Source organism: Octopus sinensis, linkage group LG6 (genome assembly GCF_006345805.1).
Source record: "Octopus sinensis linkage group LG6, ASM634580v1, whole genome shotgun sequence".
Taxonomy (NCBI): Eukaryota; Metazoa; Mollusca; class Cephalopoda; order Octopoda; family Octopodidae; genus Octopus; species Octopus sinensis.
This window is the reverse complement of record NC_043002.1, coordinates 116,090,919-116,105,741: the sequence shown is the minus strand read 5'-3', so window position 1 is coordinate 116,105,741 and position 14,823 is coordinate 116,090,919. Positions and strand designations below refer to the sequence as shown.

Below are 14,823 nucleotides of genomic sequence, written 5' to 3'. Positions count from 1 at the left end.
GTGAATACCCTCATCTTGAGATCATGCAATAGTTGCAAATGTAGGGAGAGAATTCACAAAGAAATAAAAGATGACGACAGATGGTGTAGACAACAAACAGATGTATTGGGATAACACTTGGGAAGTGGAAAAGTCTAAAACATTTTGAGCCTACGCTCTTCCACAAAAGGAATACAAAAAGAAACAAGGAGAGAAAATAAAGAATGTGTAGTGGCAAACGCCGGACAGAGGGCTCCCACAGAAGAATTAGGAACAGGGGGATATAATAAATTAGTGGTGATCCCAAAACGAAGGTGCACATGCATGTGTATAAGAGAATATGTATGTGTGTGTGTGTGGAAGAAGGCTGGTGACCTTGACGTGTGCATGTGTAGGTGTGAAAATGTGGGGCTGGGAAGTGGTCAGTACTAGTGTGTGCATGGTGGTGTGATGTGATGTGTGATGTGTTGTGTGGTATGGTGGTGTGATGTGATGTGTGAAGTGTTGTGTGGTATGGTGGTGTATGGTATAGTGGTGTGGTGTGACGGTGTTGGGAGGTAGGGGAGGCAAGAGCGGGGTAAGCAAGGGTGGGGGTAGACGTAGGGTATGTGGGGTGGGATGGATAGGGAAAGTGGGGATGGATTGTGTAGGGGTGGGCGGGATTACGAGGGAGGGGTGACGATGAAGGGGTGGAAGGGAGAAGGTGGATAGGAGTGAAAAGAGAGGAGAGTAGGAGGGAAGAGAAGAAGTAGGAGTCAGAGCAAGAGAGGAGAGGTGGGTGGGAGGAAGTAGGTGTGAGAGGGAGAGAGAGGAGGGGAGGAGGTTAGATGAAGAGGGGAGGAGAGTTGCACCCATGTGGCGCAAAGGAGCGAAGAGAGAAGATTAATCCCTGTTCATAGCACAAACGGGAGCCCGGATGGCCCCTATGCAAGGACAATCCGAACACAGACAGGTGTTGCAAAGAGTGGCCGGTAGTGGAAATGGCACGAGACTGGGGTGTCATTGCTGAGCTAAATGTCTCAGAAGTATTCTGCAAACCGGTCAGCCAAGCGGCATCCCATTTGCCCGATGTATAGGGAAGGGCAGAGGGAGCAGGAGATGCAGTAGATGACATTGGTAGAAGCACAGGTAAAGGAGTTGGTGATGTGAAAGGGTCAATGATGGGTTCTTGTGAGGAGGGTGGATGGGAGCAGGGGAATGAGCCGGGTTGAGAGGCTGGGTTAGGGAAGAAGCTGTGAACCAAGAGGTTTCGTAGGTTGTGGGCACGTTTGAAAGAGGGGAGGGGTAGGTTAGGAAAGATGTGCAAAGTGGAGGGGTTGGACTGGAGTCGCCGGAAGGCTTGGAGAATGGTGCAGTGGAAAGATAGGGTGGTGGGGTGTTAGGTGAGGGGAAACAGGAGACGGGAGATGGCAGGGCAGGTGTGGGGGAAGAGAGCAGATGCACGATCCATGGAATGTGCTCTGGCAAGGGCAGTGTGGATGAGGGCATGAGGGGATATCCACATAGGATGAAGTGGCAAGCCATGGGTTGAGACGGAGTCTCAAAGTCATGGTTGTCACTGCAGAGCCTGCGTAGACAGAGGAATTGGGAATAGGAATTGAGAGCTTGGTGTGTTTAGGGTGGGAGGAGGATAAGTTTAGGTATGAGTGTGAGTTTGTGTGTTTGTAGTGGATGGAGGTGGTGAGAGTGGAGTGATGAATGCTGACCGAAATGTCAAGAAAGGAGACAGAGGTGTCAGAGATAGTGCAGGAGAAGTGGAGGGCAGGATGGCAAGATTTGACAAAAGAGAGGAAGAAATCTAGATGTTCATGGGAGAGTGAGGTTGCATCGATACAGTCGTCAATATAACAGCTGTATAGTTCGGGAGTGGGACCAGTGAAACTTGAGAATATTTAGGCCTCAACGTAGCCAACGAACAGTTTCGCATAGTTGGAGCCCATTCTCATTCCCATGGCCACTCCCGAGACCTGCTGGTAAAAATCACCAGTGAACAAGAAGCAGTTGTGTGAGAGGACAAGTTCGGCCAGACAAATGAGTGTGGAAGTGTCGGGTTGGGGGGTCAGGTCGAAGGTCAAGGAAATGTTGGAGCGCACACAGCCCCTCGTGGTGAGGGATCACCGCGTAAAGGTTGTGGATGTTGAGAGTGAAGAGAAGTTTAGAGGGGCCAGGAGGGAAGGAGAAAGAGTTGAACAAACAAAGCGCATGGTTTGTGTTATGGATGTGAGAGGGAAGGGAAGCCACTAGGGGATCAAGGACACGGTCAAGATATCTGGAGATGAGTTCGGTGGGGCACTTGCAGACAGAGACAATGGGGCAGCCAGGTTTGTTGGGTTTGTGGATTTTGAGGAGGAAGTAAATAGTGGGGATGTGAGAGGTGCAAACAATGAGGTTGGAGGCGGTGAGGGGCAGACGGGAGGAGGAGATGAGGTCAGGGATAGTGGAGGACAGTCTGCTGGTAGCTGGGCATGGGGTCAGAGGGCAGAGGGCAGTAGAAGGAGGTGTCTTGAAGTTGGCACGCCACACCCCCACGACTCCACCCTTGTCAGCTGGTTTTATGACGATGTCAGTGCAGCGTCAGAGACATCGAAGGGCAGAGAGTTCGGCTGGGGAGATGTTCAGATGACAGGGACGCCTGGAAAAGTTAAACCAGTCCACAGCACACTGGTAGGCACCCGCAAAATGATCGAATCCTTGGAACTGGCCAGGAGCTGGCGTCTACAGTCCGAAATTCATTGCTGGATGGAATGAGGGAGATGAAGCACAGACTCCTACTAGGGAGGGGGCATTCTGCCTCAGAGAGGGGAAGATCTGGAGGATGGTAACAACAGACCGAAGTGGAGAAGGGGTGGATGGGATAGAAGTAGGAGGGGTGGTGGGGATGGTGGAAGACTGGGAGGGAGGGATGGAGGTGTGTTGTTTGGTGAGAGCGCGAAATTGATGAAAGAGATGATTTAAATGAATTATGGAATGAAGCGTTTGCATGGGAGGGCGACTGAGAGAAGATGATGGAAAAAGCAAGAGGGAGAAGACAGTTGGTGGTGTATATTTTGGAGAGATTAGAGCAAATGGTGGCACGCATAAGGCAGTAGGAAGTAGCACAGAGGATGGTTGTAGCAGAGTGAAGAGTAGGGTGGAAATAGAGTTGTAAATGTATATCATTGTCACACATAGAGTGTCATTTGTTTCCAATCTTCCATGAAAACATGTTTGACCATGGAGAAATATCACCATCCTTGAAAATAGGTAAATGTTGACACCTAACCATAGAAAATCTGCCTCACTGGATTTCATCAAACTCATGTGAGCATGAAAAAGTTGACTTTTAAGTGACTGAAGGACATAGTTTCCCTCCATCTATCTTTGTGAAGTATTATTCTCATGCATGAATATAGTAAAATCTAAAACAAGAAATGTATTAATAAATGAGCACTAAGAAAATAGTTTAACTTTATCATTGTTAGCAATATGTAGTATAAGTGTACTTATGATTGATTTCAAATTAATCATTTTTCTTTTTCCTATTCATATCAATAACAACACGCAATGTAAATTACTAACATACCATTGAGACATGGTGCTCATATTAAAAACATTGAACAAAATAAATATATTAGATTACTAGCATTGGTTTTGAATTGAATGATGTGTTGAGTACATATTTTCCAAATTTATTTTAACAAAAATAATTCTTGGGCAAGTAAAAACTCTTCGATATTTGCTCAAGATGTAAAATTTGTCATCTCTAACTGCCTCTCCAAAGCTAAGTTGTGGCTCTGACACACTTTTTATAAGGCAGATTGTATCCAAGAGTGCTTATATGAGTTTATTCCACTTCAATAATCTTATCAAAAATACTGGATGGGGCCCATAAAGAAATTATAACATTAAAAGTAGCCCTTCACTCACCATATCATTATCATCATTTAACATTCATTCTCCATGTGGGTATGGGTTGGACAGTTTGACTGAAAACTGGTATGCTGGGGAGCTGCACCTAGTTGCAATCTGATTTGGCATGGTTTTCTACAGCTGGATACCATTCCTAATGCCAACTACTCCAAGGGTTTAGTGGGTGCTTTTTATGTGCCAGTTACGTAACACCAGCATCAGTCACTTGTCACTGCCTCTGTCAGCCCCAACGTTCAAAGAGTGCTTTTTACATGCCACCAGCACAAGTGCCAGCAATGGGACACTGGCATCGGCCATGACTCTGACTATGGCTTCACTTGGTTTGATGGTCTTCTCAAGCACGGCATATTGCTCAACATTTGCAGGGTGATTATCATGTGCTACTAATACGGGTGCCAGTCATACAACACTAGTATTGGCCATGACTGTGGTTTCACTTGGCTTGACAGGTCTTCTCAAGCACAGCATATCTGAATGATATTAATACATCATACAATCCATCCTTCAACCCATCTTCTCTGCCCAGTATTCCTGGGAAGGTCATGGGGGAAGAGTCCTTAGGCACCTTCTCCATAAGGTCCTATCAGAAGCAACCATCATTAGATTTTCTGGTTGGATTTCCAAGCATGACCATCTAAGACTATGAATATCATCTAGCCATTTCATTCTTGGTCTACCTTAGTTTGGCTTAGCCAGTTTGGCTTAGCCAGTTTGGCTTAGCCAGTTTGGCTTAGCTTGAAGAATCCAGTTTGCAATTCTGTCCTGCAACATTCTAATCATATGTCTGTAGCACCAGAACTCTGACCTCTCAATGCAGAGAAGTAGTACATTGACCAAAAGAGATTCCCTAATCTCCAAGCTACCCACACTGTTGTGTAAGGTGACTCCAGAGATCCTTCAGGGGAACCCCATTTCAGCTGTTTGTATCTGCAATTGAAGACAATAGTTACCAAAATTAAGGGTATGATCTTGTAAGATCTGATCTCTCGATTCATTTCCAAACCTTTTTTAGTAAATTTCTATAATGGTGCTTTCTACTGTCGACTCACAAATTTTAACTCAAGAATGCATACTTCCATAAATATTCACACAAGCATATCTAGCTATCATATATCTGCAAACATTCCAATCACTTTTACAATATACTTGTGAGCAGTTTTTCTTTTCTTTTTTTTCTCATGAATTGATATTTCACATGTAATAAATTCTATTCAGCTCATTCCCCTAGAGTGGAGGGAGTAGGATTAGAAACGTCTTCCTTGTAAGTTGTTTTTGTCATGTGACATTAATTATGATTCAAGCTGAAATGCATATAAATTGATGACTTGATAGTTCCACACTTATTACAGCCAATTAGCATTTACCCCCCACTCTACCCCACTCCACTCAAATTATTTATTCTGTCTTATAAGGTATTGTTATTGGTGATAAATAGTCAGTGTGAATTTAAATTTTGTCTAGCTTAGTTGCCAGTTATGTCAATTAAGTGCAATAATTTTGAAAGCTAGCAACATTGAGCAGTTCCTTTGCCCAGCTTCATCAATGATTTTAAATCAATATTATAAAGTACATTAAAGCAACACCTTCCACAATGGCTGGTACTAATAAAAGAAAGAGTTGTTAGCAAAAGTACTTTGTTTGGCAGATATTTTTTTTTCTTTTTATGGAGCTCAACCAAAAGTATGTGTGTCTTATTTGTAAAGATTCAGTCGGTGTTTATAATGAGAATACTGTCAAACACCACTATTTAACTAATTATAATAAGGAATATGAAAATATGAAAGGGACTTTGCTTTTAGACAAACTAGCATTTTTTCTTTTAAATCAGCAAATTATTTTCAAGAGACATATTAATGAAAATCTGTCCATAACACAAGCTTTGAAGTGTGTGAGCTAATTTAAAAGAAAGTGAAGCCACACTTTGAAGGTGGGTTTGTTAAATAAATAATAATTAATTTGAAGCAGTGATTTCAGTTGCACATCAAGTTACCAACTACAGTACTCAATGACTAAACACTCTTTTTCTCTAATCTAGCTTTGTATTAATTTCATACCAGATTTTAAAATAAAACCATTAACCCTTCTAATTACAATCTGCATGAGACCAGCATGTTTCTATGGTATAAATTTCCTATTTTAAAGATCTGCAAATTAAAAGTTTCCATCAACATTTCATGTTAATTTACGTTCCAAATACCAGCTTAATAATGAAAATTATTGTATTAGATTCTTCATTAATTTCGAAATTACTTGAAACAAATACAGAATATTTCAGCAGGAATATAACAAAAGGGTTCACCTGTTTTTAACCAGAACTTCACCAGCTGCAGGTTTTGGCATTTGAACTTCTTTAATTGAAACAACATCCCGAAAACTTTTTGACAATTGATTCACCACAAGCTTTCGAAAAGTACTTGGTAATTGTTTAATTGACATTTTGTCTGCAAGCAAAAAAAATATTACATAAAACTATATAGAAGATTGTTGAAAATAATTCCCTTATTATCATAAGGTCTAATTTTTGAGAACAATGAAATTTTGATAATGATTTATTTAACAAATTTTCTATATTGCTTATAACAATTTTTACTCAAGTTTCAATTACTATCCTCAAAGATACAAAGGTTACGGGATAGGAGTCTATGTTCATTGGGCATAGATACATATATAGATGTACAGACACACACACACACATGCATGTGTGTTGCCAGTATGTGATTAATGGGTGTTGTTGGCTATCCAGATGTAGAATGCATGGCAGACTTTTATCTTTGATCTGAGATCCCACTGTGAGGTAGGATCGGCTGTCATTTACAGATGACCACTTTCTGGGCAGAAAGTATTAGCAGACATATACACACATACACCAATATTTGTGTATATATATATATATATATATATATATATATATATACACACACACAGCCGCACACTCATATGTGCCTATATACAACTAGAGTGTATGTATGTGCCTACATACATCCATACTTTCGTGCTTCCATGCTTCAGTGATATGCAAGTTCATTCTAAAGGTAACATATACAACAGTCACAATACATATTGTATAAAAACCCTTCCAACTGTTACACATATGAATAAGTAGACAACAATTAACAATACATAGTGTATAAAAAAGTGGAAGTTGGACAGACTTTATGAGCATGATTGCAGAAAGACAGACAATAATGACAATACATATTCATCATCATCATCATCGTCATCGTTTAGCGTCCGCTATCCATGCTAGCATGGGTTGGACGGTTCAACTGGGGTCTGGGAAGCCAGAAGGCTGCACCAGGCCTAATCTGATCTGGCAGTGTTTCTACAGTTGGATGCCCTTCCTAACGCCAACCACTCTGTGAGTGTAGTCGTGCTTTTTATGTGCCACCGGCACAGGTGCCAGACGAGGCTGGCAAACGGCCACGATCGGATGGTGCTTTTTACGTGCCACCGGCATGGGGGCCAGTCTGGGCAGCACTGGCAACGGCCACGTTCGGATTGTTCTCTTACGTGCCACCGGCACTGGTATCATAGCTACAATTTCCATTGATGTTGATCGATTTCAATTCTCACTTGCCTCAAAAGGTCTTCACAAGTAGAGTTTTGTGTCCCAAGAAGGGAAGGTATGCATAAGTGGACTCGCTACATCCCATGTAGAAGGCTACGGGTTATGGTCTCACTTGTCCTGCCGGGTCTTCTCACGCACAGCATACTTCCAAAGGTCTCGGTCTCTAGTCCTCAGTGAGACCTAAAGTTTGAAGGTCGTGCTTCACCACCTCGTCCCAGGTTTTCCTGGGTCTGCCTCTTCCACAGGTTCCCTCAACTGCTAGGGTGTGGCACTTTTTCACACAACTATCTTCATCCATTCTTGCCACATGACCATACCAGTGCAAACGTCTCTCTTGCACACCACAACTGATGCTTCTTAGGTCCAGCTTGTCTCTCAAGGTACTTACACTCTGTCGAGTATGAACACTGACATTACACATCCATCGGAGCATACTGGCTTCATTTCTGTGAGCTTACGCATATCCTCAGCAGTCACGGCCCATGTTTCACTGCCATGTAGCATGGCTGTTCGTACACACGCGTCATACAGTCTGCCTTTTACTCTGAGCGAGAGGCCTTTTGTCACCAGCAGGGGTAACAGCTCTCTGAACTTTGCCCAAGCTATTCTTACTCTAGCAGTTACACTTTCAGCACACCCGCCCCCGCTACTGACTTGGTCACCTATTTCTAGTTTTTCTCCCTGGAATGTGGCAGAAGTTGGTCTCAAAGCATTTTCAGTGTTTATTGCTCCTGAGCATCTGCCACATACAAAAACTATCTTCCTAGTTAGCCTTCCTTTGTCATTGCTGCACCTCTTATGTGTCCATAGCTTACACTTGGCGCATCTTATAGAGTTTCTACCTACACCTTTTCTACAGATCGAGCGGGGCCATCTACCTGAAGGCGTTTGTGATTTGTCTACCTTCCTACTTATTAGGACTTTGGTTTTAGCTAGATTGACTCTAAGGCCCTTCAATTCTAAACATTGTTTCCACACCTGAAACTTCTCCTCCAGTTCTGATAGTGACTCAGCAATTAGAGCAAGGTCATCAGCATAGAGGAGCTCCCAGGGGTATCCTGTCTTGAATTCCTCCGTTATTGCCTGGAGGGCTATGATAAATAGGAGGGGGCTGGGGGCTGAGGACTGAACCTTAGTGGACGCCTACCTCTACCCTGAATTCTTTAGTGTACTCGTTGCCAACCCTCACCTTACTGACAGCGTCCCTGCACATGGCTTGCACAGCTCTCACTAACCATTCATCTATCCCTATTATGCTGCTACACCAGTCATTGGGTATGACTCCTTTGTGTATCACCTGATTAACTATATAATTGAACTGCAAGAGTTGTACATAGAATTGTCTTTATAGTATTCATCAATAATATCGATGGCAGAGTTGTATATAAATATGTGTATATCATCATCATCATCATTATTATCATCATTTAGCATCCATGTTCCATGCCGATATGGGTTAGACAGTTTACCTGGAACAGGTAAGCCAGAGAGCTGCACCGGGTTCCAGTCTGTTCTGGCTTGGTTTCCACAGCTGGATGCCCTTCTAACACCAACCACTTCACAGAGTGTACCAGGTGCCTTTTACATGTCACTGGCACAGGTGCTTTTATGTGTCACCAGCACTGGTCACAACTACAATTACACTTAGCTTCATGTGTCTTCTCAAGCACAGCAAATCACCAAAAGTTTCAATCCCTTGTCATCACATCCACAAGACTCAACAGCAAAAGATCATATTGCACGACTTCATCTTCCTGGGTCTACCTCTTCCACAGGTTCCCTCCACAGTTAGAGGTCAGCACTTCTTTACCCAGCTGTTCCCATTCATATGCATCACGTCACAATACCAGTGCAATATTCTCTCTTGTACACTTCATCTGATGCTCCTTATACCATTTTTTCTCTGAAGATACTCTGTTGTGTTTCCATTGCAAAATTCAACCAGAAAATCAGACAACTCATGTGAGTGCATCTATAGATTAGGACATGTATGTTGCATTTGTCAATGTAATAGGAGGACTTTTCCATGAACCTACACTCTGTGGTGTGGTGAGTAGTGCAACAACTAAGTTAATAACAGTGGCATATATATAAACGGTACTAAAATGAAAGTGGTTGTATCTATCAGTGCTCTGTATTCACCCTCCTCTTTATCATGTTTCAACCAACCAGAGTTTGAAGCTTTTGATAACATATATTCTGATGACTTACTTTACATGAAAGAATGTCTTAATAATTCTTGAAAAACAAAAAAGAAACTACAAACCATGAAAGAGTTAATAAGCATAACAAGAGTTTAGTCTTAAGATGATAAAGACTAACAACTAAGTAGCAATGGAACCAAAAGTCTTGTAGCATATCAAAGACACTGTAATTTACTTTCAACACCAGCGCAACATACACTGCTATCCAAATACAACTCATATTGTTACTAATATAATTAAATAAACCAGAATAAATACTCATTGTCTGAAAAATCATTCTTATAATTAGACAGAAATATTTTAGTGTATTGAATTCACACACATACACACATACACACACACACACATACACGCACACACACACACACATTATTTGTGTATGTGACTACTTTATATCAGAAACTACAAAACAAACATCATAGACAAACCATATATAGTATCATTCATCATCTCACAAGAAGGTTTATACAACATTTATATTGATATATATAAAATTCTTATGTTCTTTTTTAATTTCAGTTTTTTTTTAAATTTCAGTAATTCTATTTAAAAAATCTGACCATTTTTGTCGTACAATAATCTTCCATTCTCCTTACTGTAGAGAAAGACAGAGGATGAGAGGGATGAGGAAGAGAGACAGAGAGATAGACAAATAATACATAAGAGAGCACAAGAGAGAAAACTCAGAAAGGAAGTGGAATACAGACATAGAAAATGAGAAACCTACATGAAGAGACATAGAGAGAGGAAGTGGTTGTATATGTGAGTATCTACTCAGACTTGTCTAGATATTTACTAGTGTTGCCCATTCTACAAACATCAAATGATACATCTGGTGGATAAATCTGAATAAATATTCACATTTCTTAATGCTTAGTCATGTGTATAATGCCTCAATGTCCCAAAATTTGCAATAGCCATCTTAAATACTCATCTGTAAAGAGAAGGGAGATAAGCTTTAATATTATATTATCAACTAAGGCGGCAAGCAGGCAGAATCATTAGCAGACCAGGCAAAATGCTTAGGGGCACTTTGTCCATATTTATGTTCAGAGTCCAAACTCTGCCGGGGTCAACTTTGCCTTTCATCCTTTCAGGTTCAATAAAATAAGTACCAGATGCACACAGGGATCGATTTAATCGACTTAGCCCCTCCCCTGAAATTGCTGCCTTGTGCCAAAATTTGAAAGCAATATTACTTTATTAACTAAGCTGGCAGACTCAATAGCACACCAGGTAAAATGCTAAGTAGCATTTTGTCCAGCTTTATGTTCTGAGTTCAAATTCCACCAGAGTCGACTTTGCCATTCATCCTTTTAGGGTCAATAAAATAAATACCAACTTAACACTGGAGTCAATAAAATAAGTACCAGTCAAGCACTGGGATCGATGCAATCGACTTATCCACTCCCACAAAATTGCTGACATTGTGCCAAAACTTGAAACCAATATTACAGGATTTTCACTTGAAAATCTTTCCCAGCTTTTCTCATTCTACAAACATCAATGAAACAAATGGACAACAAGACTGCATCAACGCCCACGTGATTCGACTTGCAAGTCTTTTTAATACAGATTTCTCATCTTCACTTAACTCTATAATTTTTTCTTGTCAGTAACATTCCTTTCTTTAATTCTGTCATAAATAGAGGTGATGTGCATAGATTTCATTCTTAGTTTAACTTTCATCCTAAATACTTGGAAGCTCCACTCTCATAGGTTCCTACTTTAAATTCCATTTTCAATGCTGCAATCACATCCTTCTCAAATAATTCGGTTCTACAGAATACAAAACCACCTACACATGCATAGCCAGAATATCAATCAAGTTCCTATTTGCATCGTGCCCAAGAAATACAACATTGTCAGAAACACTTACTACTCTTCTCAGCTCCATCAGTTGTTAATGACTATTTTCTAAAATTACTTAGACTAGTAGAAAGACTGCCCTCTGGGTGGTTTTTGCTGGTTATTAAGTGATATTTACATATTTGATTTCTAATTTGCATAATTTTTTAATGTTGCATCTAATTTTCCTTTGTACTCTTTATTCATTTAATAGAACTCACTCATTCAGTAAATGCCCTCTGACATTTTGTCTTTGTAACATTCTGAAAAATGGATATCAGGCATAACTACAGAAGTATACCCACCTCCTCCAACTTTGTTTCCTCATAACTTTCTAAAAAATGGATATTTTTTTACAAATATATTTCAGATTATGTAGATTACGATTTTATTAAAATTTGTTAGGGAAAACTATTTGGAGTGGAGAGACTTTGTTTCCTCATAACTCTCACTTAATTGGACCATTTTTGATGAAATTTTCTACAAATATCTTTCACATAGTAGGCACATATTTGTATATATCATGATTATTCATATTTTTTATTTCTTTATGCTTAGTATTAATTACTTCGTTTACTCAGTAAGGAATAAATTTACACATTCCTGCTTATCTATTTCAACAGATTTTTGAATTACCTCTCTCCATTAATCCACATGGTTCAAGTTAACATTAAATAAGATCTTCATTCTTCCCTTCCAGTAATATATCATCTAAGGAGTGACAATATTTTTTTTCTGACTTTGGGTAGGTGATCATTGTTTTCCCTCTTTTTTGCTACATTAATTTCGTACTCTACTATTTTATTCCTCCCCAATTTTTCTAGTCCTACCTTTTAAACAATCAACAGTATCTGTAACTACTTCATTATATAATCCGTTTTCTCCAACGCCTTCTTGATCTACGATTTCACATTTCTTATCCGATCAATATTCATACTGTAGCAGTGTCTTCCACACTGCTTTCTGGTTATCTAATTTCAATATTTTTTTTCAGATTCTTTATTATTCTTGTGCACCTTCATAAGTTGATACAGATCCATCTTGTAGAATGCTCTTTCATACCTAATTAATACAAACTGACATTTTTCTACTCAACACCTTAACAGGACTACATCATACTTTGAAGTTTTGCCTTCTATAACACTTTGTAATAAAAGTTTTGTCCTTGGGTAGCGATTGTCATTTCTTGTTTGCTTACCCCTAGAATGTATGACAAATGGCTAACATTTCCTTCAAACTTTGCTTTTGTTACATTTATTGAAACCCCAAAGAATCCCTCTCAACTCATGGCTATGATGCTCCGCCACTACTCCTGCTCATCATCAGAGATGCACATACTGTCAGTCACTTAGGAACATGCTCAAGTGGTTATGGTCAAAAAACTGACAATTAAATTTGAGTATTGAGCAGAATATTTGCTATAATGATATTTCTGCTTAGCACTGAATCTGTCTGAAATTTAATGGAAAATAGGTCAGTTTCAAAACATTGATGTCCAGGTCAGAAAACCGAAGTTTGAAGGGAATGGTAGTCATTTCCTTTGATTTCTAGATAGAAGCAAATAGAAAATAACACTTACTGACCAAAGATTTTTGAAAAATTAAAATTCTGTTATACAGCCTAATAGACCTGCCACAAAATGCTCACCAGACTAACTTCACTTTCTAGAAAACTCTTTCTTACCATGTTGGGTAGCATTTAAAGTTATTTTAGCCAAGTCAATAATTGTTGTGGATTCCAGTCAGAATTGAGGCTGCATTAACATGTGAGCTAAATACAAGTTCAATTGAACTATTTAAAGGGTAAAGAACCCCTTTGTTCATGAATGACCATGGGATTTCACCTAGAAAATTACCCTCTGAAGATGCACAAGTCCAGGCAAGGTTGTTTTTTTATGGAAGACCAGCAGTCATCCGCATACCAGCCTCCCCTCTCCATGCCACCAATGTTATCCAAGGGAAAGGCAAAGGGGCCGATACAGCTTGGCACCTGTGATGTCACAACTCATTTCTACAGCTGAGTGAACTGGAGCAACATAAAATAAAGTGTCTATACCCTCGGTAATTCTGGAATGCATTTTTAGCACTGATAGCCCATGTGCACATGATTGCAGAGTTTCACATATTTTTCACATATTCTGGCATCAAAGACCAAACTTGATGGTTTTCTACAGCTGGGCACCCTTCCTGACACCAACCATCACCACCATAAAGATTTTATCCTTAATTTTAAATTTATATTTTTCACCGGAATAGTTCAATACTGAATTTTTGTTCCGAATAGGCAAATTGTTACTGAAATGCATTGCGAATAAGCCCGCCATTTTCATAGATATGTAAAGATAAACATTCGTACATGCTACGACGAATTCTACGGTTGGCTGTCGGGTATGCTATATTGTGTTTTTTCCTTACATGTCTTGAGTTCGTTGCACTGAAGAGCATAGAATGCATATTCTGCATTGATTGCGAAATCACAGGTGATATGTAACTAAATTCTGTTTTTAAATGACTTGCTTTCAAGTTTTGCATTCGGTACAATTTGTTTATTTTAGTAGTTTTGACTGCAAGAGTCCCTTCTAGTGTGCGGTACCTATGAATAATAGTACCCTCTATATAATATAAATAAATATTTTCAAAGTGGAAAAATTTACAGATTTTTTCTCTTACGAGGTTTTTCACGCTAACTACTGATAATTTCTTATAAAGATTTTATCCTTAATTTTAAATTATATGTATATATATATACATACATACAAATTAAGGACTGAACATGAATATTTTCGTATATTTTCATTTGTCTTGTTTAATGCTTTGGTTTTGTGCTGAGTTTTATTTGAGAACATACTCTTTGTGGGAGAATGGCGATTTGACGTCTATATCTAGCATGTTGACTGTCCACTTTTCATGTTCAGTCCTTAATTTCATCATCATCATCATCATCATTTAACGTCCGCTTTCCATGCTAGCATGGGTTGGACGGTTCAACTGGGGTCTGGGGAGCCCGAAAGCTGCACCAGTCCAGTCAGATCTGGCAGTGTTTCTACAGCTGGATGCCCTTCCTAACGCCAACCACTCCGAGTGTGTAGTGGGTGATTTTATGTGCCACAGACACAGGTGCCAGACGAGGCTGGCAAACGGCCACGCTCGGATGGTGTTTTTTATGTGCCACCAACACAGGTGCCAGACGAGGCTGGCAGACGGCCACGCTCGGATGGTGTTTTTATGTGCCACCGACACAGGTGCCAGATGAGGCTGGCAAACGGCCACGATCGGATGGTGTTTGTTACGTGCCCACAGCACGGAGGCCAGTCGA

General features: G+C 40.1%; 1 protein-coding gene across 2 annotated transcripts in view; it reads right to left on the bottom strand.

The window, feature by feature from the left end:
• The window catches only part of LOC115213009 (prostaglandin reductase-3), a 120,318-nt gene that overhangs the window by 68,866 nt on the left and 36,629 nt on the right, over positions 1 to 14,823 (bottom strand). For both annotated transcript variants that reach the window (XM_029781906.2, XM_036504276.1), the window contains exon 2: positions 6,188 to 6,329. In XM_029781906.2, coding sequence (XP_029637766.1) covers positions 6,188 to 6,324 — 137 coding nt within the window. In that variant the 5' untranslated portion in view covers positions 6,325 to 6,329. The remainder of the gene's footprint in view (positions 1 to 6,187; positions 6,330 to 14,823) is intronic.